This window comes from Notothenia rossii (assembly GCF_949606895.1).
Source record: "Notothenia rossii genome assembly, chromosome: 11".
In the NCBI taxonomy this organism is placed as follows: domain Eukaryota; kingdom Metazoa; phylum Chordata; class Actinopteri; order Perciformes; family Nototheniidae; genus Notothenia; species Notothenia rossii.
Window position 1 is genome coordinate 11,498,629 of NC_136910.1, and position 27,956 is coordinate 11,526,584.

Sequence of the window (27,956 nt, forward strand, 5' to 3'; positions counted from 1 at the left end):
GTCTAGAGAGCACTGATCTGTGTATGGGTAAAGCTTGTCAGTGAGCTGCCAGCTGCCAAGTCTGACTGATCTGTGCTTTGGTGGAGTGTGCAATTTTTTCAAGCGGCAGGGCTCAAATAAATCTGACGTGCTTCTGTTTGTGTCTATCAAACATATGCTGAGTGTGATAGGGCAGATAGGCAGTTGAAGGTCGACAAAGGGTTGAAAATAAACAATGCTTCTTCTGCATTGTATTATAGTGCATACAACTACTATATTACTCTCTATAACAGAAAAGTCACAATTACATTTCAATTATGCATTAGTCATATATTAATACTCTTTATTTATTTATAATTTGTGTTGGTTTGAATTTGTATTAATCTAAAGCTGTACACTTCTTGTATACACCTACAGGTGGCAATGTTGCACAGAGACATACAGGCATAGACCCACTAAGGTAAGAAAGTGGGGTACACACTCTACCACAGATACACTAAAATGACAGCCTTTTGGTTAGAGCTAGAGCAATAAAGCAGGACCAACTTAGCAAGGTTCCTGTGTAAATGTTTTACAGTCATAGCCTAGATGTTAGGCTGCAAGAACACTAGCCATGTCTAGCTTCTATTCAGACTAGTCCCAGTAGCACTGACAGTATAGTGAGCCATCATGCACAAAACCAGTCAATGAGGCGCCTAAATAGAATACAGCCATTATTGATTTAAATTACACCTGGGCTTTTCATGTGATATGTCAAAATGTGTTCTCACCAAAAGGGGTATGACTGTACAAATGTGTTATCATTAGGCAAAAGTTAAGCCGAATTAATATTCCTCCATGATACAGAACCTCAAACTACAAATTAAACTGAATTATCATATAGACAATCTAGAAATATATCTTGAATCTGCACTACAGACACAATAATATATAATAATGGAGATATACTGCTAGGCATTATGACACCCAGTTTCATGTGTTGTCATGGTGATTCTACTTGGATATACAGCCTTTTTATTTTTCGCAGCTGGAAGTCTTTGAGTGGCCATAGTCAGCTCCAAAAGGTATGTAAAAGCTTCTGCTATGAGAGAAAAATCGTTGTATTTTCTTGTCTTATAGATATTAAGGAATTGGAATTGTTCTGCATACATCCTGTTTTATGCTGACTCAAATGTTTGATGCAAAACTAAGTTTAACACAGTATTAGTGTCAAAGCAATACAGCAAATGTTTGTTTGGGAATTATTCAAATACATCTGTTAGTTCTTGTTTATGTTATTGATTGTGAGGAGACCGGAATACTCAAATCCATCTCAGCGTTCCCCAAACAAAACCTACCTGGCAGGCAAGATTTAAGCTGCCACAAAACATTATTGCCTCCACATTTTCTCAGCCCTCACATGAGTCATCCACACACACTTTGAAATCTGAACAGCTTTGTTTATTTTCCACAGAGGTTACTGTGAACCTGAGCACACATGAACTAAGAACAATATTATCGCGCTATGACTTAACACTCTTCTGCTTAAGCCACAGGAGAGCCTCTTGGCGTTTAGTCAGGTGCGCACACCTCCGTGGTGCAGTGAAACCAGCACCATCTTTACATGGTGTAGTGTGTCTGAAGCCAGTGCCCTCTGCATTCTAGGTCAAAATGTTCTTAAAACAACAGGGAGGTGCAGCAGAGTCAGTGGATTCAACTTTCTCTGGAAATTCCCAGACGTAACAGTAAGAGTTTGGACTATATGAAAATACCTAAATAAATGGGGGGTCTCTTTTCAGGGGATTCTGGGTGCATTATGTGTCTGAGTGTATGTGTGCAAAGATGGGAAATGCCCCCTGAATCAAAGAGGGTCCAGTGCTAATTTGGAGTTGAGTCAGTGACCTTTGTCCTCTGATTCACAGCCGAGGAATGCTCTTTGTGCTACAATCAGCAGCAGAGAAGAGGAGAGAAGCCCACTCCTCAGTTGCACCTTTGACTCCAAAATGCAATTTTATAAAGTTCAAGTGTGTCTGACTCAATCAGGAACTTTTAGACACACCTACGCACAAACTCCGCACACACATGGACAAGCCTTTTGACCCCGAAATAATCCAACTCTGAATGTTCCCAAGACCTGAAACTTCCCGTACAGCCAGGGGCTTCCAAAGGTCTGCTGCACAATAGGAATTCCCCTGCTGGATTATGAAGACGGTTCTTCTGCAGTGGACAGAGAGACACATAAAGGCCACCCTTGTATCCAATTCATGCTGAGCCATCATGCCTGACTCACATTCACACTTTCCCCATTTGCTCAAGGCTCTATGATAAAGTGTAGAAAAACTGTGACATCATCCGTTGACTTTAGCTGAACTGTAAAGTCTGAGCAGAGAATCAAACTAATTCACACAGCTTCAAGGCAAAGTATTGAATAATTTCTGTGAATTGTACAATGGAAGAGGATGAAAATATTTTTTCAATTTAATATTTCGCTTAATATTTATCATAACAAAAAACCTAAACTTATTTATTGTCTTTGGAGACAATAGTTTGACACGCAGACAAAGAACAAGCATGGGAATTTATACAAAAAAGACACAAAAGCCAGATTTTGTCTTCAGATTTAAAACTGTAGCTGTTCAAACATTTTAAAGCAGCTTACCATCCAGAAAAGAGACCCTGTAGAGTTTAACATTTAGATGAATACAGAGTGCATTCAGCAGAATACTTTTTCCAGCTTATCCTTTCATTGTTAAATTCATCCTAACGGACAAGAGAATTGAATCAGATTTTAAATGAAACTGAAACTTCATGCTATGTTATTAAATATATATACGTATCCCTAAAATAAAATATACCCAGTGGCGAAGTCTCAGAACAACGTATTAGCTTCAGAGGAACCAGTAATGGGAAAGTAAAGTGAAATAAGTGCATGCTGCATGCAGGTGTGTGGATTCTTGAAAAATAGCAAAAATGCTTGATTATATTCATATTGCCTGTTCTTTTATTTCTTTGAATCTTGGAGTTGAAGGAATTAAGAATAAATCATCATCAAAAGTTTGAGGCTAGAAAGTCGCTTTGTTTGTTTGAAATGCTGAAATCTCTTTTGAGGCTGATTTTTGCGACTTTAATGTAAAACATGAAAAGGGTTCAATTTAGCACAACCTTAAACATCTAAAACAGTAAACAGCAATACAATACCAGAAACATTATATTTATAGTAAATCACTGACATTTTTACTGTAGGCTACACTGAATACTTTTCATACATTAAGTACATTTTTCTATTAGTTTGAATCCAGGACTTTGATTTGCAGCAGAGTATGTCCAGTGTAATAAAAGTGCTTTTAGTTGAGTGGAGAATCTACATTCTTCTTCCACAACTTTCAGAACAGAATATAGCTTAAATCATCAAAAAACATATCAAAATATCAACTTCTGTCCCAACCTAACCCTCTTCTCTCTCTCGGCTGCAGTTTGATCATTAACCAGCATCAGATTACACCACCTGCTTTATCTGTGGGTTATCTTGGTGAAATTGAACTAACCATGACCAATTGGGCTTGCTTTTTTGCTACTCCACATAATTGTTCCTGCCCACGAACATGGTAGCCTATGTTTCAATACAAAATCTTTATCCAGATTGATGGTTTTATACAAAACATTCGCATACACGTCACGCGTTTGAATCCTCCTCTGGAGCGTGTTGCGTTTTCTGCGGGACATTCCTCTCATACCTCCACCCGGCCACGCTTCTCCCACGCGGCAGATAACTTCACTTTCTTATTGTTTGAAAGTACAGTTCTCACCCAGTTTTTCTTTTTAAATACATTTTTAAGAGTTATATTATCGATAGCAGTGTTTTCCTCAGGCACTATTTAGACACCATTTCCTCTCTTTCTGTCTCATCTGGCACGGACGAACTGTGTGGTTGTTACCGACTTTTTTCAAACATTTGCCCCATATTTCTGACAGTAGTCCCACAATTATTCAGTCTTAACACTTGTATGGGTTTATTTTAAAAACCCAAATGTATAGGTTTATCGCAGAAAACAAACCAAACTTGATTAAAGATCCCCCCTACACGCACACACACACACACACACACACACACACACACACACACACACACACACACACACACACACACACACACACACACACACACACTTAAAAACATACGCCCCATAATGCAACCATCCTCTCCTAAAAGTTTGTCCTCTTCCTCACTTTGTTATGGGACCCATGGGAGAACCTGAATGACACCTGAAGGAGTCTCAAAGCTGCAGTGTGGATGCTGCATTTGGGAGGAGGTGCGGCAAAAGTAGATGAGGAAGACGATGAGAGCGCTGTTGTTCCGTCAAATCTCTCCGTGTCTAACCCAGCAGTTAGTCACTCAGCCAGTCCGTGTGTATTGTTGAAAACGGCAGCGTCGGGCTACAATCCGCACAATTTCTCCGTCCCATCACCCAGAAACTCATCAGCCAAACTTTTGGGATTGTTTGATTTTATGAGTGGAGGAAAGCGAGGGACAAGAAGGTGAAACGGCGAGGGAATGGAGAAGCACAAAGGTAAGAGTTTTTAACTTTGTGTCATAACATTAGACTCTGCTGACTTCTCGAGTTTCTCCATGACATCGCTGACAATGCATCTTTACAAAAATGCTTGCTTTTCACCCATTTGCAACAACTTTTAAGTAATACACATTTAATACACACCACATCGGGCATGTTTTGAATTTGGATGCATTAGAGTCGCCAGAACTGGGTAGAAAGACAACAAATCTGATGTTTTTCTTTAAATTATATTATTTATGTATTGTTTTGATAATTGGGAAACCACCATTATGACGTACATCTTCATGTTGATTTCAGTTGCTGTTCCTCCGTGCTGTAAGAAACATTGTTTCATTTTTTCTTAGCTTTGATATTGGTCACCTGCCACTAATACTGATGATTACAATTCCTCAGGGGTGGGTTATTGAAGGTAACCAAAGAACAGCCAAAGACTGTCTTGTCAAACTTGTAAGCTGCCTTTGGGCAATGTGTCCTCAGAACCAGAGTTGAATGCAACCTGTGTGCCACCAAGCATATGAAGATTTGTGGCTTATCCCTAACCGCCTCGCCATCCAAGTGGGCTCTATCAAATAGTTTACACTGTGGCCACTGATGAATTCCAATAGCAGCAACATTGTTCTCACAGCATTCCTCAAATTCCTGCGGTTATTTGCCCATGAGGGGATGAGCAAGGCCGTTTAATACTTCTGGATTGGCAAAAGAATCGGCCATGCAATGCACCTCGTCTTGCTGTCAAAACATGTAAAGACAACAAGCAAATAGGCTAGTTAGAAGGAAGTTTATCAAGTCATCTTTGGAGCTGAGAAACATGACATCTGGACCATCAACACTTCATCCAGTTACCACACCCACACCAGAGACGGTCTGGGTGAGGTTACTGGGTGAAGTAGCTTGCTGGACTGAAAACAATAGTGACTAGTCTAACTGGAATGGACAATTTGACATTTTTGCTGCAACATTCCCCATCTCCAGCTGACCAGCAGCCCAGTCTGTTTACTCCCACTGTCTCTCAGAGTGGAAGCCAGTACTGCAATGTGTTCATTCATGGTCCATCCATCATACAAGAAGTCAATGAGTTGATGAGACGGCTGGTAGGGAACTAACATGAATTATTAATTCATGTTTCATGCAGAAATAGGAGAAGTGTCTCTGCTTCAAGCTACTCACATTTATGGATGTGCAACTTTTTCTTCTTTTATTGTGTCAAAAATTGAATATCTTTGTGAATTGTGATGGGAAAGTCCATTATTTTCTGACATTTTGTAGATAAAACAATTTTTCTACTGAGAAAATAAGAGCTATAATGTGGATTATCATAGGATATACATTTATTTTTGACAGAATGTAGTGGAGTGATGCCATGTTTCAGCATTAAAGAAATTGCACTGATCTACTTTGTTAACTTGACTGTATCTCTAACAGTTGTATTGTCTAGACCACTAAAGCATGTGCCAGTATCTTAAATCTTCGAGTGGGGTGGGCCTGAGTAATGACGATCCAATTCATAAGAGTAAAGGAGAGCTGAGGGCAGGTGGAGTGATGCAGGTCAATGATCCCACACCTGGCAGTTAGAGGGTGCAGAGAATGAGGTGGTGTGTGTGGGGTCGGAATAAGAACTAGTTTGTCTTCTGTTGGCAGCTGTATGCAGCAGCACCAGGACACCGAATTAGATACTAACAGCCACAGGCAGCAAGTGGAGGAGGTACGATAAAGGGAAACCTGGGAAAATGCAGGGAGAGACAAGACAAGGCAAGGCATTGTTTAGTATTCTGGATAAGCAGTTTCTCCCAAACCTGACTCATGCAGGTTTCATTCCAGATAAACAACTTTCAGCAGCTCATGTCTCTGATCTTCAATCGTTCTGCTGGAGATGGAGATCATCCTAGTGAAGCTCCCAGGAGGTCGGATATTTAATGAATACTTGTATCAGTAGAGGATGGACTACAGTAGAAATGAAATAATTAGCACATTTGTTACATTCACTATCATCAGAACGGCAGATTTTTAAAAGAAACATTTCACATAATTGTGTTGTAATTTCCTGTAAATATAACAATTAAGGGGAATGGAAAAGTGTGTTTATTTATCCTTTTTGTGAGTTCCTCTAGTATTTATTATCTCCATTTCCTTGTCAATCAGTGCCTTCCACCTCATGCCCCTGCTTGTTTTGCTTTCCTTGTTATTATGGATCTCACCAGTTTCTGGGCAAAGCATGTCCATGTTGAATCCAATGTGCTGGCTGCACACTCTTTGCGGTTGGGTTCCCCCTCCTTTTCTTGCCTCGAGTGTCAGTCGTCTTCTCCAACAATAATTTGATACTGTGATCGCTGCCAAAAAGAAAAAGACAAATTGCAGCAGATAGACAGATGTATTGATGGGCATTTTTAAAGTGGATTATTAGCTTGAAACACAAACCATGAATCTGGGAAGTTTCATTCATTATTTTGCCTTCAGGCCTTTTAATCTGCTGTGGCAGGAAGGTTATGAATGAATTTAGACAGCAATAAATAATATATAGCTCAAATTCAGCTTTCAACCATCCACTGCACCATTATTATGGTTATGGTTTCAAACCATCAAAAGTTTGTGTGCAGTATTATTTGATGTATTGAGGAAAACCACTTGTGTTTTAAAAGTTATTCTCATTTTTATTAGCGTGCGTATGCCAGTACTGATTGGCTTTCAGGGGCCTAAAGCCTGGGAACTGCAGGGATCATGACAGTCAAAATGACTCCCAGTCAAAATATGAAGCAATTTCTGTAAAAGTATGTTGCAAATTGGAGTGTCAAAAGTGCTTTTCAGTGTAGCATGACAATGTGAAAGAGTCCGTGGGTTTAGTGGGTTTGACCCTGCATATGCTCAGCGGAGGCAGACTGAGTTTTAGGACATCAGGGCTGGCATGGGGTCCCCCGCTTCACTCATGTGTGTATGTGTGTGTTTGTGTGTGTCATGGGCTGTACTTGCCAACGGGGAGTGAGTGGAGTGCGGGTAATTCAGGAAGCTATAAAAATGATGAAAAGAAAGACGGTCTTCCTGATCTGTGGCAGTGCAGCGCATTTTCACCCTCAGGCTCTCGCTCCTGTTCATTTACAACACATCAAACGTGGCCTTATTTATTGGATACAGGAGCTCTGGATCAGGCCTGTATTTTTTTTTCTCGCCAGGTAGAAGGAAATGGTAGATTAGAACAAGAGCTTACTGTCTTGTAATCACACACACATGCACACTCACTGGATCTCACTCTCCCTGCAGCCCTGGCCACATATCTGTGGGATAATAACTGAGCACAGAAGCTTTCATGTGGGTGACTCTGAGGGGGCATTGCTTGTTAGTTTTTATTTGTCAGCAGCTGCTTCTAGTCTGTCGCTTTCTTTCTTTCTCATCAAGCCAAGAGCGTGGAGCCTCGTCATTTTTTCTTTAAATGTGAATCTGCATATATCTGCATTTGGCTGTTGCTGGGGTCCTGTGGAGCGAGGGGACGTAAGAAGAGATTGGAGGAGGGATGTTGGCAGGGTGCTGCTTTAAGAGGAGGAAGTGGAACCACACTAAGCCTCTTCTGCACCATGGCCCAGGGCTGACACATTTTTCATCTCTGTGTGTGTTTGTGAGCAACATGGGAGAGAAAGAGATATACTGTAGAGTTGTGTCTGGAGGAGTCACAATATTATCATTTCATGGCAAAGGAAGTATCCAGCATTGACTTATCTGAATGTACTGCAGATATTATTAGTCAATGCTGTTGGTATCTTGAGTTGTTTCTGATGTGAAATAAGAGAACGCATGTTGGATTTATTACAGCAGTGATTGGCTTTTTCAGCGGTATTCACGTTCCAGTTAGTGCTGTAAGATACGATAATATGTAATAAAAACTGCTAACATTGTTTCAGAGTTGTCATTGAACATAGTTAGCTAAAGGCTACATAAATTCCTCAGAGTTTTCCAAAAAATAAGAATAGCATAAATGTCAGATTCTGGCATTATCCTTGAAACTTTGTTTTAATTCAGCTCTTTTTCTCACTTCCCACATATTTGACTTTGCTTCCTATACACTCTCTCACACACATAAACAAACTTCATGTCATCGACAAAGCCAGCATTTTGAACCTCCAGCTCAAGCATTCATCTGCAGGGACTACAGTAACATGCGCTGCATCCTAATCAAGATGAAGTTGCTCGAGTACACCATGGCTCCTTCCTTTAAAAAAAGAAAGATTCACTTGGATTAGGCCATTAGCATGTTCCAGCTATAAAAACGGATTCCTCCAAGGGCTGAGCTGTAAGGCTCGATATCACTGATACTGCACAGATCTAAAGGCAGACTGGAAGAAAAGAAAAGGGTGTTGGTAAGATAAAGCGTGAGATGAATAAAGACGAGATTCAATAGTTGGGACAGAGGGGAGATGAAAGAGGAGCAACTTGAAAAAGAAAGTGAAAGTACGCTTAAATTGAATCTTCCTTACGTATTTGTAACTTGATCAAAGCTAACACTTCAATCTAGCCTATAGCTATGGTTCTAACATTTGCTGCCCACAGACTCTTTTTCTCTTAAGTCGATTCTGTTTTATCTTGTTCCTCATATGACCATGGAGCTTTGGTTTATTTGCTTATTTTCATACTTACATACAAGCCTGTATCATATTTTGATATTGGCCAAAAAGAAAAAGGAAAATTCAAGAGACGTTAATGAAGAACAGTCAAAATAGTCTGTACTACAGTAGCTCAAAAGAGTCTTCATGACAAGACTGCAGGTTTTCATTTCACCGAACAAACAGCAACTGATTCCACTGAGTTCCTCTTCTCTGGTCAAAGATGTGTTGAGTAGTGCATCAAGCTGCAGCAGCATTAAATCCAGTTAACTCTTTTGCCATGAACAAACCTCTGGACAACCTCAGGCTCCACCTACATTGCATTTTTCCCATAGTGTAAAATCAACTTCCTGTCGATAGTGACTGACCTCCTTTCCGACCTCAAGCAACTTCAATACTGACATTATTTGATTTGAACAATTTTTCCAAATCAGCGATTATTGATTTAAGATGATGACTTTTGAGTCTGTTTTTCCCCCCCTTTATGTATGGGCTCAGAACAGTCTCATAATACACACATGCATACAGAAAGATTCACACTTGTATTTCATGATCCACACTTGTGTTTTTCAATGCACACACAAATGTGTTCTGTTTCATATTGATCTGGAAATACAAGTGTGAATCCTTCTGTGTGCATGTGTGTATTGTGAGACTGTTCTGAGTCCATATTTATGTCCATGATAGAATACGTGCTTGTGCAGACTCTGCAGATACTGTAGTGTTGTTGCATGCGATAAGGGGCTAGATGGCGAGGAAACATGGTCAGATCTTCTAAAAACCACATCCCCCCAGTGGTTTTTAAACACAACAACACACTAAAACAGAAACTTGAAAACACTGAGGCACTTTACCACAGTAACAAAAAGACTTCTACCTGATGCACAGAAGAACCTTAATATTGAAGTGAAAAAAAGACTTAAACAGCAAGTCCTGTCTAGACTACTATTCTCACAGTATGCAGCCATTCCATATAAATATACATTTTTACTAGAAAAAAAAATAAAAAAGGAAAATGACAGAGAAGTAATTTAATACAAATACTTTTATAAAATGACTGCTGCAGTCGAGGGACTGACATGCAGAGTTTCTCACGGTGTGGCAAGAAATAATATTGAATGGTTATATTTGAAATTTTTCCTGCTGGCTAATATTCAGATAGCATGTAATGTATGCCTAGAAATATAAGGCAAGTCATGACAAAACATCTCTACACTCCATCAATCAATATGCTGTAGTCTCTAATTCAGGGTCATGGGGGAGAAATATGACTTATAAGGAAGTAATTGGTATTTGCCACACTTGAGGTTACCTAACTGTTGAAGAAAATACTGTTGTCTCCTCTTTATGGATTGTTTTAATGCACTGATACTATGTGTGACTCTGCACTGTGTATGACCTTGCAGCTGCCTCTTCTAATGATAGGAGGAGGCAGGGCATTTCAGGTTGTTGATATTTATGAGAAGACACATAATTGTTGTCTCCTAAATATTCCACTTCTATGAGGCGTGAAGGAAGTACGTGACTCTCTCCAGAAGACGTCGCAGATGTCCCCTTCACCTTTCCGACACCTGCTGATGATTTTAGCGCCACCTCGATTTACGACTTTGTTGTTATCTCCGTATTTTGAACTATATAAGCCTGATGTTTTTTCCTACTCCTTTGAGCAACATACCCCATGTGTGTGAGTTAACCCATATCCTTTGTATTTGATGAATTAGTACCTGATTATTGATTCTCAACCTGGTGTCAAGTGATATTTTCCTAACACTAACCATAAGATTACTAAGAAGATCAAGATTTTAAAGTTTCTTGCTTTTTATTGGGGCAAAGTATTTTAGTGTAACAGTACCTGCTGTTTGTTCCAGATACATCTGTGATAACAAGATCCGCTACACTCATTATATGTGATGTTTCTATCAAAACCACCTTTTGTTGAAACTCAAGGAAATATTGACTTACAGTAATGCCTTGTGAAATGGACTTATGTGCTTTTACCCATATTGTTTGTTGTACCATTTGTCCTTAGTTTTTATATGTTTCTTTAATATTTAAAGGTGACCTACTGTATCATGCAAAATGCACTTTTGTACATCTTTTATACATGAATATGTGTCCCCGGTGTTCCAGGGAACTTACCAAGTGTCAGAAAACACAACCCTCTCTATTTTCCTCCATACCCAAATCTCTTAAAACGGGGCTGCAACGAATCTGATACAGACTGATCCAGATTTGAACACTCCTGTGACGTCACAGAAGTGGCGCTATGGCTATTGGGCCAACTCCACCAATCAGGAGGAGACAGCCACGGACATTGCCGTTCGAAAGCGCTGGAGACGCTGTAGTACATATGCCGGGCCTGTAGATGGTGCTGTTCTCACAGAATCAGCCCATGCAAAGACAGTGTTAAATTGAGCGAAATGAGGAATGGCTAGAAAATGCATGATCTGTTTGGTATTTTGAAAAATAAAAAGTATAAATATGCCTTTATATAGGTATGGTCCTACACTATATTATTCAAATATAGCATGATAGGTCCACTTGAACTCCTCTTTTGTGTCCATCTGTTTCCAAAGCTCCTTCAGTCCAGCTGCTATCAGACACATGCAGCTCTCTTCTTTTGAGTCATCAAGTTCACACCTGCTACTTTTTTTTTCGGGTTTCTACGGCAATAACACCAAAACACAGCTTGGATTTATCGAGCCATGTCCACGCACGTCTCTGCCCCACAGCTTAACCCAGCATGCAGCAGGGAGAAGGACCACTGCCTGCCAATAGGGATCAAACACCAATCAAATCAATGTTTTGTCCTTTAATTGACCCTTGCCATGAGCCAATTATCTGCTTTATCACCAGAGCCAGGCCAGACTGGAACGAACCAATCCTACGTGGCTTCTTCTCTCACTTGGATGCATTGAAACAAACCCAAGGGTCATTCAGTGTATTCCTCTAAACGTTTGGCGTATAAAAGTCAAACGTTAGGAAACAAACCTGCTCTGACATTTCTGCTTCATTATACTGAGAATGGCTTTAAAAGTTTTGGTGTACAACCCAAACCTTCTACCGTTGGGTTAGGTCACTGGTTCCAATTCTCGTTCTATCAACCACTTCCCTTTTACCTGGAGTTGTATCTCTTTCATTGTCAGTAAAAAAATGACACTAAGTAGACTCAGTGCTGTGAATAGTTGATGTTATTTTCTATCAACATTCTTTCTTTTGGAAATGGAATTGTGTAAGTGTGTCTACTTTTGAATTTGATTCACAAATTACATTTACATGAATCTTAATACAAATAGCCAACAGAAATGTACCAACTTAGCACACATTGGGTCAATGTAACACCAACGCTTTACTTACTAGAAAAAGCTAAAAGGTATTCGTCTAATTTATTCCATTAATGTTGGGTTATTTTTTTACTCAGACCAAATATGGTATTGTCTTACATCGTTACAATCCACTCTAGTGCTTTCATGTCACTAAAGTTTGATGTTAAACTTGAGCGGTTTGACTTTGACTCTGCATCACAATAACTGTACTTTAGTTTGGGTTAATAACCCAATTGTAAAATGTTGCTGGGAACTTCTTCAAAACATAATGACAATCAGGCACAGTGTTCTAAAACGGCTGTCTCCTCTTTAAAACATACCAGAGCAGCTGCTCAAGTGGGGTGCCAAACTGATGTAATCACATTTAAATACACTACCAGTTAATCTCTATCATGAGTAATGCAGAGTTGTGGGGTAAACAAGTTTTATGAGTTTAAAAAATGCTTGCTCAATCTAATTTAATGTCCCATCATTACTTAATCATGTTAAACAAGTTAACACTGTGGTGGTTTGTTGGTAACCGGTATAAAGCCAGCATTGTTTCTAACTATTGTGCCCTTTGATAGTATGTCATATAAGATTTATATCTAACATAACTCGATCATATGCCGCATCAGGCTATAAGAAAAACATTGATACTATGTGAGTATGAGTCTGTTTGGCTTTGATCAAAGGCAAACACACGCTTAAAAGCAGCACAAATATTGCATCAGTGAAAAACTGTATATTTCCTGGAGCATGAATTGATATGCAGGAGTTGTTTTGAAAGTAAGACAGATGGAGGAAGATGATGAAATGATGAGGAAACAGGAAAATGTGGCCAGTTTGATTTGAGAAAGGAATACAAAGATAGAAGTACAGACCAGACACATTGAAAAGTGGTGGCAAACATTTGAGGGGCTTTTGCTATTAAGAGTGCTTTGATGATGATTTATGGGTTTAGTAAGGGTTACATATTGAACGCTCATTACTGATCAGTATGGACACTTGCTGTAGTTGATACTACACTTGGAAGGAATGCAAATTAGATTCTTGTCAGATTATATTTGCCCAATATGTTTTGAGACCATGTTTGCATGAACATTTGCACGAACATTTAACCCTGAGGAGTTGTAATTGAAATGAGAGACCATGTCTGCCTCGTTAATTCAATAAAATGAAATGCTTTCACTCGTCTCTGCTGAGATGTATCCTGTCAGTGTTGATGGAGGACGTCAAGCTTCTCGGAACAAGAAAGGCTGCCAGGATCCCAAAATGACCCTGTTGTTTGGCAGAAGATTTTGTGAAAATGAACAAGGAGAGTCGTGGTACAAACCCAAGTTCAATTCCTTCCCTCTTTTGAATGAAAAGGCCCAATTCAGTTCTATTTTGGTCTAATCCTTTCCTTAGCTGACCAATTTGTTTCAGTTTCAGTAGGACCTAGTTGTCATCTCCCTCCTAACAGGACACACAGGACGTTGACAGATGTGGTTGAAGATTAAGAGTAGGCTATCGTTTGTAGTCCAGATGCACAGTTGGAAGCGCATTCAAATACGTTCTTGGTTGGTTATTTTTGGAATTTAATTCAGCTTAATTTAAAGAATGAGCCACAACCAGGGCCAGACAAGGTTAACAGATAGAGACAAAGCACTGATAAAAAACGTAAATAACTTAAAACAAATATTGCAGGAAGCATTTGTTGTGTATAATCTCTGGTCTTTTTGGCCTGTTTATGTTAATGTAATGGTGGATGACTTTCAAATCTAACCCATTCTTTCACTATAGTAATCTTGTTTTGGAAATAATCCCAAATTCATTAAAGTGGACCTATCATGCTATTTGAAAAATATATTGTAGGGCCAGACCTATATAAAACACGAATATGTCTTTGAAGTTTTCTTTTCAAAATACCAAACAGATCACCCATTGTAGCCATCCCTCATACTGCTCAAACCCCTCTATTGAAGCCCTGTTAGAGAAACGCAGATTTTGGGTCCTTAGCTTGAAAAAAATAAATAGGAGGAAGCGGAGCTAATGCCTGATCAGAATTCTACTGGAGATAAAGTTAAATTTGGTTGTTATAAAACGCCATCGGGTTTAAACCACGTCAAGAATTATTTCTGAAGCAGTATGGAGCTCAAATGCTTTTTCTCTTGCAGGTTTATCACAGGGTGATTTCCTTTCTTTATTTCCTGCTTTTTAAACACATGTGCTCTTCAGTACAGGTTAGCTCTGAGTGTTAGCGAGACTTGCTAATGTAAACAAAGACATCCAAAACACGTCAGGCATTGTTTCTGATAGCAACTTTCTGTGGGTCCGCTGCCGATTTGACGTCAGTTCGGATGGAAATCTGTATCCGCTCGTTGTACACCCGTTTTTAAAATATTTGGGTACGGAGGAAAACAGAAAGGGTTTTATTTTCTGACGCTGCGTGAGTTCCCCGACACACCGGGGACACATATGTATGTATAAAAGACATCACAAAGTGCATTTTGCATGAAAGGTCCCCTTTAAATGTAATCTAATCAGGCCTTTCACAATAGCCTACTGTACACCTTGCTGATCGGCAAACGTATCAGAGCACTATCAACCACACTTTGAATGGATATCTTAAGTTAGCCAGAAATCAAACAAAATGGCATGGTTGTATTGAAGCAAAGCAGGAAGTACAACCACAGGCATGAGGAAGAGAAATTCCCCTAACCCTCTGTGTGTTTGAAAATCCTATCAACTGATTACTGACGTAAAAGTTGTGTTGTTAAGCGATTTCTTTGTCTTATCTGCCCAAGTTCTAATTGCATCACAGAAATATATTTATTTAGTTGGGAATGCTAAGGCACCTTTGATGGCTGATGGTCTCTTATTCCTTTTGGCCATTCGACTGAAGGGAATTGTTTATGCTGTGGAGGCTGCGGTCACTCACTGGATGTGCAGTGGGCGTCTGGCCAACCCGTAGCCCACAGAGACTGCCTGCTACAGACCTCCCTGTCCTGTCAGCTGACTCTGTTTCCCAGGGTCCCCCAAACCAAAAGGCCATCGGAGTCAATCTCTGCAAACACAAAAGAAGGAGAAACCGGAAAATGTTTACATTCGTAGTGAGCAGGCAAACATCAGCAGCTAAACAACTCTTCAGAATGTAATGAAAAGTCTGTATAGTAGCATTTTAATTACTTTACATCCCCTATGTGTGTGTGTGTGTGTGTGTGTGTGTGTGTGTGTGTGTGTGTGTGTGTGTGTGTGTGTGTGTGTGTGTGTGTGTGTGTGTGTGTGTGTGTGTGTGTGTGTGTGTGTGTGTGTGTGTGTGTGTGTGTGTGTGTGTGTGTGTGTGTGTGTGTGCGTGCGCACGCGCGCGCGTGTGTGTGTGTGTGTGTGTTGGTGTCTATATATGTTCAGACCCATGATGTTTTCCATGGTGCACCTCCTCCCACCACAGGGCCTCTCAGCAGACGTTGACTCAGCTTGAGCAGGAGTCATTAAAAACAACCCAGCTCGCTTGTAGCTTTGGGAAAGCCTCTCGTCATCATCGAAAGGCAAAGCTTAGGGGGTCTGACAGTGTATTTTGCAGAAATGTTCCCCCTTTGCAGAGGTTCTTTGATGTGAGGGAGTGTAGGGAGGAGGGGAGAGGCCATGAGGGTACTCCCCCGCAAGGCCCAGTTATCAGTTTGAGCTGGAAGGAGCCACCAAAGTGGACTAGCTGACAGTTTTAAAAAAGGTTCAACAGAGAGGAGAAGTTTACTCTCCTTATTATAACTGTGAAAATTGTGATAATTAATGTGGTGTAGAGTTCAATTACTGAGTAGAGTCTGATGTTTTTGACATATAAATGTCAGTGTTTGTTTCTATTTTTCTAAAAAGTTTGTTTTACAGTAGTTATAGGTTAGTCCTCAAGGGTACAAAGGCAGGCAATACTTCAGGGGTTTATTGTTATTTATAAGAAACAAAGGTCTATGTTGGTACTCAAAACAGGATTAAACTGGATTATCTGCCCTAACATGAGCTGCCCTGTTAGCATGTCCAGCTAACTAGCTAACCACCTACAGTAGGTAGGCCTATCCTAATTCAGCGTTTAACTGTTAAAGTTGTAAGTTTTACACTTCATTAATTTGAAAGTATAAACAACAAGCATATACAGTATATAGCCTTTGTTATAGTTGTTCTACTTTGAAAACTTGATTAGACTAGCTGTCAGCTAACCTATCATTAGACTGTAAACAGGGGGAAGAAACAGCCTCTATTCAAAATAAAAGAATACATCTACTCTGGCTCCATACTCCATGTACACGAGAGTATTATCAATTCCTATTAATTGTAAAATGTTTTATGCTTTATTTTTTACTTGACTTTGAAGCATAAATCACTCAGTAAGCCTATACTTTTACACACAGCTAACTGAAGCTAACGTTTTAGCTTTTTCTTTAAACTTAGTAGTACAGAACGTGGACAGCCATGACCGTCGTCCGGGCTTTACATTTTGTCTATTTTTAACATTTGCCGAAACTGATTTTTAAAACACAGACACATCTAAGAAAACATCAAAAGGTAACAGTGTAGGCTGAATACTGTGGGTGATTTCATACATTCCAGTATCTAAGAACAGTATGACACCGGATGACACCCCCTCTGATCTTAGCCCCACCTTTTCCTTTAATAAGGTCTCTCTTCTTTATCCCCCTTCTGTCTGGTATTTCAGTAAAATGCTCAAACACTGAGGCCCACTGTAGCAAGGGGCCTATTCATAAGGCCGAGAGACAGTGAAGGGAAGCACAAAGAGCTCCCCACACAGGGGAGAGGGCTGTGAGCTCAGCGCTGACCCCTGAAGGATGTGTGTGGGCTGCACCCAGACTCAGACACAGAGGCCCCGCCGACACAGGGCCCATATTCCGCCCTCCATTGGACTTGACCTTACACTAAACTCTAACAACTCCCAAAACAACCTCAAACAGACTTGTAGCTGTCAACATCAACTGGATGAGAGTTATGACTGACTAAAGTCTGAATGGTTATCGACTTGATGCCAGCTAAAGACCACTGAAGAGTGTCTCCCATGTTAAATGTTGGCATACAGCTCACAGCCTGAGGCACGATTCCCAGCAGTGAGAATGAAATAGCTAACAAATTTGCAGCCGAATTTAGTGTTAAAAGAAAAGTCATTGAGTTTAACTTTCAGCCATAAATTAAAGTATAATGTGCAAAATATTTCTGCCTGGAAACTTCACAGGCTTTATATCGCTTGTAGCTCTTCTCTTTCTTGCTGATGGGAACTGTCACAGCTCTGGTCTCAAGCCATTGTTTTTATATTCTCACTGCAAGAAACATGTAACACCATTTAGCATAAAGGAATTTTGACTTTGCTCTACCTCTGAGACCTTCTCGTCTGTCTGCTTGCAGTGCTGGACCAGCTCCTGATGGAGCTCCACCGCTTCCTGCTCATCCTGGATAAGGAGACCCTGAGTGGGAACGCCACCATCCAGAAGGGCTTGCTCTCTGATCTCCTCCGGTCCTACAGTTCCTCCAATGGTATGAATTAAAAATATAAGTGCTTGCTGTTGAAAATTGCGGGAAGGCACCATGGACATGACTGGTTTTATTTGTTATATATTTAAAAGAGCATATTCAAAGAGCCTTTACCGATATAGATTATTCGCTGACTGGCTTAACATTTCAGTCCTAAAATCCTTTTATCGACCTGAACTCAGCATGTAGTATGTGCCTAAGGAGTGCATACCTATAACATTCCTTATCATCTTTAAAAGCCCCTTAACTGTATTAATGAATAACAAAAACCTGGCAGTGTACAACTAAGGAAATAGGTTCCTCAAACTGTATGATGTGTAAGAAAAATGTGAGGAACTGATTAAAGTGGCTGAAGTCAGAGGTGGGAGAAGAATAAGTACTTATTTTGCAAATTGGACCATCTCAGATTAATATATATGATATGTTTTGATTATAATTACTGATGCATTAAAGTGTTATCAAAGCTGGTAAAGGTGCAGCTAGTTGTAATGATGTTGTATACTGCATGCAGGGTAGCTTGTGGATGTGAATTTAGTCCAGGTGTAACTAAGTCTTATTTTTCATTAATCCAAATCTGCAAAGTAACTAAAGGTACAAAATAAATGTGTAAAAGACAAAGTACACAATTTAACTCTGAATGTAGCATAACATGGAAATAGTAAAGTACAAGTATTTCAAAATGTGTACTTAAGTAGAGTACTTAGATTTCTAGCTCCAAGAAATATAAGATCCCATCGACCCTTTTTGAATAATTAAGGCAGGTCTATTGAAAATACCAAGCATGTTCTATTAACCTTGGTACATAGGGATATCATGAAGGATATAAGCAACGAAAGCTTGGTAGTTTTGAGAAAAAAACAAGTAGTCTAAAACATTCCCTCTGGGTTCCTTTCATATATTTCTTAAACGTGTGGTATTTGTGATGACCTAACATTTATTGGTTGAGGTTTAACCACAAATATTTAACCATGGGTCATTTAAAAACTCAAGCAGTAAGCCTGTATTTATGCAAAGCACCTTATATAACATGTGGTCATGCCCTGCGTTTCCCACAACTCAAAGAGCTTACACTGTTGGCTACCAGTCTTTTATTATTATTTTGGTAACTTAAAACCACATTTGGATGTTTGAATTAACTATTTTTGCTTAGAATGATACTTATTCATATTTTGTAAATACTTAATTGAAGTTCCTCTCGCTTCATTATATAGTGATGCATGGAACGTTAATGTTTCCTGTCAAACAGCTAAAGACAAGTTTGTTGTTCTTGCTCACTGGCTCTGACACTCAACATGAAAATATGGCAACCGCTGGTGTGCTGATGTGATTAATGGTGCCTGGAGGTCAGTTACGATGTGAACCAGTGCTACACCGAGCCCCATTAAGCCTCTGCCCCTAGGTGTGTGATAAATTGGAAATAATAAACGACTGTTGCTCCTACAGAAATCTTAGCTTTGTGTGATGTAAAGAAAAGTAACTTTGAGCTATGAAAACACAAAAATCCCTGCTTCATGATTTTTACAAAACAATACTGGCCACTTTTGTAGTGACCCAATCATTTTACTGCCATTTTTATATTGAAAAAGGCAAGATGGGTTTTGTTTCTCTTTCTCAGTGTTTCTCAATTCCAAATACACACGTACACACACGCACGTACACACACACACACACACACACACACACACACACACACACACACACACGCACACACGCACGCACGCACGTACACACACACACACACACACACACACACACACACACACACACACACACACACACACACACGTACACACACACACACACACACCAGCAGTCTTGCTTTTCCATGTTCAAGTCCTGGACTCGTCTCCGTACTTCCTCTCCTGGCTCCAAGCTGTATCATTTTTCCGAAGCTACATTTATCCCTTGAGGACGCTCACTTCCTTTAAGCAGCAGCTTATAAATAGCATTTCAACTCTGTTCCCCGAAAATCTGTTTTCACTGTACAGGCAAAACATACTTTAAATCTGCTGTTGTTTGGTTTCACCTCGCAATATCAATTTCAAAGGAGAAAGCTTCTCCAGAGTATCACACAAGGTTAGAGTTTTGTTTGATTTCCTCTCAGGGTATAAACTTAGTCAGCTAAAATATTTAATTCAATGAAACAACCTCCCTTAAAACTGTGCTGAAGCTCCGGAACAAATTCCCAGAACAGGTCACTGCAACCAGCTGGAGCCTGCTACCCTGAAACCACACAGTTTATTGTTTAAGAAAAGACATTCAAACTGTTTATGTGGCAATGTTATGGCGACGTCTTCGCCAGCTTATAATTATTCCACCATGCTAAGACCAACCTTTAACCGAATACAGTCCTTTTCTCACTACGCTGACTTCAGCATCAATGTATTACATGAGGTTTCATCATCTCATGCTCACACTAACCCATACACATTTGAGTGCAAAGAGAAGGCAAGTTCAATGACCGCTCTGATCACTTGTTCAGCAATGTTTAACTCCTCACATCATATGAAGCACTTCCAATTCACTGTGCTTTTGTATTTGTCACAGGACACCAAATTATATTTTAATATTGCCTAATAATATGCCTATTAAACTGAAAAAAAGATTGCTTCAAAAGATACTGCTGTCATTATTATTTGTCAATACAGGTTTCATGCAAATACTGAGTGGAAATATATTGTAAAACCAAACCACAGTCCTATGTTTTGGTTACATCAAAACTCTTTTGGACTGGACTCAGCAGATGTAACATGTTCAGGAACTTCATCATATATTTAGTTGTGCTATCTTCAAAACCTCAAAGATAGAAAATTGACACAGCGCTCTATCTGTGCAAAGTGTTCTGAATAATGTCCGATGAATGCCAGTCACGGTGAGAGTGGGTGTCAATAATGGCCCCATCTGTCCACACAATAGGCTACTTGTTTGGGTCAAGTTCCCCCTTTAATCATTGACTTTTGACTAACATGATGAAAGTTTGTTTGACACTGGAGGTACATTTTCCTGTCAAGTAGTATCAAATTTCCTCTTGGTTCTTTAAATAATGTGATGATAGTGTTTGTTGTAGCTACCCCAAATGTAAAGCGTGCTTTCTGTCTCCATGCAGGTGCTGACGAAGAGTATATCTACATGAACAAAGTCATTGTTACTGGTAAGGACAAAGGTGGCAAAGGTGTGGGTTTCATAAGGCTCCTTTCTGTGTGATACTGATACTTGAAGATGATTTCTTTCCCCTTTATAATAGCTGAAATATAATCTATAAAGAAAAGGAGTTTTATCCTTGCCAGCAGTGTGGCTCAATATATTTCAGTATAAGTTGGATCACCAACTGCTGGATGGATTGCCATGAAATGTAGTACAGTGGCTATTTTAATGCTCAAGACATGTTCATTCTTAATTACTTTAGTGATTCCTTAACTTCTACTTGTGACACCAGTAGGCCAATATGTACAGTGGGGCAAAAAAGTATTTAGTCAGCCACCAATTGTGCAAGTTCTCCTACTTAAAAAGATGAGAGAGGCCTGTAATTTTCATCCAAGGTATACCTCAACTATGAGAGACAAAATGAGAAAAAAAAAAATCCAGAAAATCACATCGTCTGATTTTTAAAGACTTTATATGCAAATGATGGTGGAAAATAAGTATTTGGTCAATAACAAAAGTTCATCTCAATACTTTGTTATATACCCTTTGTTAGCAATGACAGAGGTCAAACGTTTTCTGTAAGTCTTCACAAGGTTTTCACACTGTTGCTGCTATTTTGGCCCATTCCTCCATGCAGATCTCCTCTGGAGCAGTGATGTTTTGGGGCTGTCGCTGGGCAACACAGACTTTCAACTCCCTCCAAAGATTTTCTATGGGGTTGAGATCTGGAGACTGGCTAGGCCACTCCAGGACCTTGAAATGCTTCTTACGAAGCCACTCCTTCGTTGCCCGGGCGGTGTGTTTGGGATCATTGCCATGCTGAAAGACCCAGCCACGTTTCATCTTCAATGCCCTTGCTGATGGAAGGAGGTTGTCACTCAAAATCTCACGATACATGGCCCCATTCATTCTTTCCTTTACACGGATCAGTCGTCTTGGTCCCTTTGCAGAAAAACAGCCCCAAAGCATGATGTTTCCACCCCCATGTTTCACAGTAGGTATGGTGTTCTTTGGATGCAACTCAGCATTCTTTCTCCTCCAAACACGTCTAGTTGAGTTTTTACCAAAAAGTTCTATTTTGGTTTCATCTGACCATATGACATTCTCCCAATCCTCTTCTGGATCATCTAAGTGCTCTCTAGCAAACTTCAGACGGGCCTGGACATGTACTGGCTTAAGCAGGGGGACACGTCTGGCACTGCAGGATTTGAGTCCCTGGCGGCGTAGTGTGTTACTGATGGTAGCCTTTGTTACTTTGGTCCCAGCTCTCTGCAGGTCATTGACTAGGTCCTCCCGTGTGGTTCTGGGATTTTTGCTCACCGTTCTTGTGATCATTTTGACCCCACGGGGTGAGATCTTGCATGGAGCCCCAGATCGAGGGAGATTATCAGTGGTCTTGTATGTCTTCCATTTTCTAATAATTACTCCCACAGTTGATTTCTTCACACCAAGCTGCTTACCTATTGCAGATTCAGTCTTCCCAGCCTGGTGCAGGTCTACAATTTTGTTTCTGGTGTCCTTTGACAGCTCTTTGGTCTTGGCCATAGTGGAGTTTGGAGTGTGACTGTTTGAGGTTGTGGACAGGTGTCTTTTATACTGATAACGAGTTCAAACAGGTGACATTAATACAGTTAACAAGTGGAGGACAGAGGAGGCTCTTAAAGAAGAAGTTACAGGTCTGTGAGAGCCAGAAATCTTGTTTGTTTGTAGGTGACCAAATACTTATTTTCCACCATAATTTGCAAATAAATTCTTTAAAAATCAGACAATGTGATTTTCTGCATTCTTTCCCCCCATTCTGTCTCTCATAGTTGAAGTGTACCTAGGATGAAAATTACAGGCCTCTCTCATCTTTTTAAGTGGGAGAACTTGCACAATTGGTGGCTGTCTAAATACTTTTTTTCCCCACTATATAACTAGTGAAATGTTTCATAACATGCCTGCTAAATATTATAATTTTAGCTTAATCATGACCATGCTGTAGACTACTGGCTTTAGCGTTTAGCTTCAATAATAGCCTCCTTGAGACACTAGCATGCATGGCTGTATGTTTATCTCATGCATCCTTTTTGTTAGCAATAAATGTATCCTTGTCAAAAAATATTATGCAATCTGGAAATAAACTTTGGTATTTTAAGGTTGTCCAAGTCAGTCAATCACCATAGCGTGCTTGTTATGTCATTACATTTAATTTCAATGCATTTGCCTTTCCCATGATTCAAGTGTATAGCAGATATGATAATAAGCTGCAACAAGCAGCGCCCCCTCCTCAGCTCCCCTCCTTTCAACCACCATTTCCTGCCTGTTTCTTCAGAGCTCCCCACCATCTGAGACCGACCTGTTTTGTTTGGACAGTGATGAAGAATGTGGTTTCAGCAAGCGCTAGACTTAACGCACATATTTTCAGTAACGACACTAGCAAAGCCACAAGTTTTCTTTCACAGAGACTGAAGGAAAGTATGGGTCGAGTTGTGAGAATTGAAATTTCTCAATTATTGACCATTTGTTAAACCGGAACCACAGTTGAGGAGCAAGAGAAAGACGTTTAGATCTTAATGTTACAGTCAAGCAGTGTTAATAAAAAAAACACTTACTGTAGGTACATTACCGGATATCTTACAGTCCTGCAATAAACTCAACAAGTCTAGGCCTTTTTTTCGGTGGTGTAATACTCAATGATTTTGTAGTTACAGTGAGTGTATATTTAAGAGTAAGGTACAAAAACATTTAAAAATAGATCTTTAAAGTGTTTCAAAGCTCTTCCTATTCAAGTAGAAACTAGGTGAAATGTCTATTGGGAGAGGAAGTAGCTTAGACATTTGTATTTTGAGAGATTAACTCATCATGTCAACCTGGTGGACAGTACAGTATAGGCAACAGCCAGTTAACTTAGATTAGCAGACAGACTGGCTGCAGGGCTAAACTATTTGCCTGACTTTATCAGAATGAACAAATGTACCTACCAGCACCGCTAAAGCTCAATGATTACCATGTAATATCTCAATTGTATAAATATAGTTTAGGTGTTTCCCACCGTTTCCAGTCTTTATGCTTAGCCAAGCTAACTGTCTCCTTGCTGTAGCTTCATTCTCAACGGAGCTCTGACCATTGTTAATTAAAGGGAAAATCCACTGAGAACATTCATCCCTAAATCTCTCATACAAAGTCTTCTCAAATGTTCTCAACCTTGAACTGTGGTGTTTGTTTTGCATAATAGGGTTGTTGCTATCATACAAATGTTTCCCCTTGACTTGGGTTATGCGGTCACTGTAATTTAACAATGAAAGGTCTGTACGGTCTGTGAGAGTTAGGGATACCAGGAGGAGCTGGTATGTACAGTATAGGAGACATCTGGAAATAGTGTTACATTGACAACATTTTGACCTTACAGTTGTTTGATTTATCCAGATTCTTGTACATTCATTTTTCAACATCCAATATAAATGTTTTCTGTTATTGGCTGACATCCTTCTTTGTACTTTTGTGACCAAGATGACAGATCAGATGCCCTGGTCAATGGAAAAGCAGCAAAATATGTCCCTGTCCCAAAGAAGAGCCTCCCTGACTTGCCGCCCCCCAGAGCAGTAAGTGATTACCAGCTTGATTGCATGAGAGTGGATTAACATGTTGTTTTTTTAAACCTTGCTACTGTTATGGGAATGGTAATAGCACAATTGACCCCAGCAGAACTCCTGAACTCAATAAAGTACAGGGGAGAGTTCAGTGGAAATCATGATTTTCAACGGTATGCTAAAAGGAGCCCAAAGACAAATTCTGACTCTAAATTAAATTGACAGTATTTTGGTCTTTGGTTACAGTAAGAACATTACTATGACAAAGCACGCTAAGTGTTCAAACTAAACGGCTATGGATTGATATCACATGTTGCCAGAGAATTCCATTGGTTTTTAATGTACTTAAACAAATGTAGTCGATGGCCATACAAGCCAGAAACATTTCCCACAACCCTCAGAGTCACAAACTTGAGGCTATGTGAAATGTATTCTCCCACAGAAACAGGTATTTAATCAGTCACGGGGCAGCAAACCTGGGAAAGTGAGTATCCAAGAGTGTGTAAGGGAGCTGTGGTGTGTTTAATGTCGGCTGGGAGGCCGTTGGCTCCTGAATTGGCCCAGTGTGACTTCAGGAAAAACGTAGAGAATGAGAGGTTTAGGACATCCCGTCAGTGCCTTTGAACTCTGCACTCACACACACACACACACACACACACACACACACACACACACACACACACACACACACACATACACACACACACACACACACACACACACACACACACACACACACACACACACACACACACACACACACACACACACACACAGTGGCCTCCCCTAGTATAAACTACAGTAGCAGCTGTTGCTAATAAGAGCAAATGTGTAGTGTTAGCATGTGTGAGTGTGTGTGTGTTAATATGTGAGTGCATGGGAAAGTGAATGCATCGACACATTTGTGACACTTAACATCAGAATCTTTTTCTATTAGTGTTTTACAATTCATAGTATTTTAGTTAAGAAACCCGAAAAAACGAAACATTGTTTTTCAATTGTGCAATATTTCACATTTGGAGTAGAGCTTCCACAAATCCCTCAGATGTGTCTGTCAAAGTCATTTCTCCTTCCTCTCCTGCATCCAGCTGTGGCACAACTGGCCCCGTCTTGGGAAGCCTGAGTAAACACGTCCACAGTGAGCCACTCTTTGGAAATCCCTTCATCTGTCTGCGGGGCTTCCATCCATCTCCAGTGATGGAGTATTCAAGAGTAAGCATGTGTTTCACAGTGAACACAGAGTCCGCCCTTATCATTGCAGAGAACAGCGCCCCCTTGCTGTTGATGTAGTCCCCCTGCAAGCCTGTCCACTGGCCTGTCGTGATGTTGTAGCAATCCATCCGGCAGCGAAGGAAGTCGTCAGAAGGCCCGTTGCGCATTAAATATAAATTGTCTCTGTGGGCTACCATACAATGGCCATAGCTCTGAGGTTTGATCATAGTGGTGACAAGTTTCCACTCGTCTTTCACTGGTATGTATTCGTAAATATCTGTAGTGTCTGGTGGTTTCCAGAAGCAAACAAACATCCGCCTTCTTGCAACAGCACAAGCTGCAGATGCTACAGCTCTTGGTGCATTTTTTATAAATGTCCACTCTCCTTTTCCAACGTCGTAACTCTCTGCTGTGGAAATTGTCCGTTTCTGAAATTCGCCTCCAATGGCGTAGAGTCGGCCTTCGAGCCCCAGCAGGGTGAAGTCATATCTTAGTTGCTGAGGACCTGGAAGAACAGTCCAAACCCCAGACTCAGGGTTAAAGCAGAAGCTGCTGTCCACTGTGTCTTTACCGTACCCGTAAACTCCCCCCACAATGTACAACTGATTGTCAAGAACTGCAACTCCCGCCATGGAGGTGCTGCAAAGAGTTGGAAGGTTAGTCAGATGCTTCCAATCTTCCTCTTCTTCATCAAGGTAGCAAGCAACCCTAAAGGAGTCGTGATGCCCTTCCATTGAAGGAGAGTGCGTGCCAAGAGCAATGTAAGAAGCCGGAGACAATGCTTGAGAATATTGAAGCAGTTCATCAGGGATCATACTCTCGGCTGCACCCTTCAAATCTTCAAAAGCATCACACAGAAAAAGGGCAGCATGGTGATAAAGTGCATGCACCCCGAAGATGGATGCTGCATGGTAAAGCAAGAGGCAGTTGTCTGAGTCGATAATGTCACAAAGGTGCTGCACCAAACATTCAACCTGCAGGAAAGCTGCACACTCAACGGCTTCTAGAAGCTCATCCGGATCATTTAGAGGTGGGGTCTCTCCCCTGCAGACAGCAAGGGCGATGAGGAAACCCCTTGCATGTACTCCTCCTTTCAGGTAGAGCTCGTCCTGGTGAATTTCCATCATCCCAGACTGATAGAGGGCACTGAAGTAGTTGCTTTTCTTCACAAGCAAGTCCCGCTCCACAGTGAACCAGCTCTCCTCCACCCTGACTCTCACACAGCCCCCCCAGTGCTCTCTGTCCTCCAGATCAAGGGTTGCATTCCCTGCATGAATATCCCGGTTGACTCCCAGGCCTTCAGGCTCTTCCATGGTCTCTTAAACCCTGATCTGTTCTCTTCCCAAATCTCAAGTGACAATGCAGCGTGTGACTCGAGTGTATTTTTGCCATTTTTCCCCCACAACTGGTCGGTAAATAAAGGCTTGTGAGACTTCCATTGCGTCCCGTCGGCATGGTCTGAAAATAGAGTCGTACTATAGATAGCAGCTGCGCCACTCGCAAGCGTCAGCCAAGGAAAGGAAAACTGTTGACATGCACACTGAGCGGTAATGTGGCTGCCGGCAACTGGTCATTATCATAACCCCAATATAATTGGCTAGCATACAGTGGGCACTCGCTGAATTATTCATGATTAGACTGCCAGCACTGCCCCTTCAGGTCCGGTTTAGTTGACTACAATTCTTACACATGTGTGTTTTTTTCATCCATGGTATACAGTTAAAATGAATACATAAACATTGGGGGGGAAACCAAAATACAGGTGAAGAGATTCCCAATAAGACAAAATAATACACACCATAGGTAAAATCTGTGTCATGTTATATTTTTCTTGCTTCTCCAGCTGTCTTATTTTTTCATTTTCCTTCATGCTTCAAACATTATAAAAAATAGTTTGCATTTCACACAAGTGTGCCCTGCCAAAAAGATACAGAGCAGTGGAAGGATAGGAAAGGCCAAGATAATTTTTCCGAAAGCTGATTATTTTGATCAATACCTTCTCCTTTGCTCATAGCTCCCGGCAGGCCCTGTGTGTGTGTGTGTGTGTGTGTGTGTGTGTGTGTGTGTGTGTGTGTGTGTGTGTGTGTGTGT

The 27,956-nt window shown here is 40.5% G+C and overlaps 2 protein-coding genes across 2 annotated transcripts in view; one reads left to right on the forward strand and one right to left on the reverse strand.

Moving 5' to 3' along the window:
• The first annotated feature begins 4,172 nt into the window (after positions 1-4,172).
• Positions 4,173-27,956, forward strand: part of afap1l2 (actin filament associated protein 1-like 2) — a 37,045-nt gene continuing 13,261 nt past the window's right edge. The window contains exons 1-4 of the mRNA XM_079657163.1: positions 4,173-4,526; positions 17,812-17,940; positions 21,044-21,088; positions 24,574-24,665. Coding sequence (XP_079513289.1) covers positions 4,511-4,526; positions 17,812-17,940; positions 21,044-21,088; positions 24,574-24,665 — 282 coding nt within the window. The 5' untranslated portion in view covers positions 4,173-4,510. The remainder of the gene's footprint in view (positions 4,527-17,811; positions 17,941-21,043; positions 21,089-24,573; positions 24,666-27,956) is intronic.
• On the reverse strand, positions 24,674-27,459 carry LOC307023700 (kelch repeat and BTB domain-containing protein 13). The gene has a single exon (XM_079657164.1). The coding sequence runs from the start codon at positions 27,176-27,178 to the stop codon at positions 25,664-25,666; it is 1,515 nt and encodes a 504-aa protein (XP_079513290.1). The 5' UTR covers positions 27,179-27,459; the 3' UTR covers positions 24,674-25,663.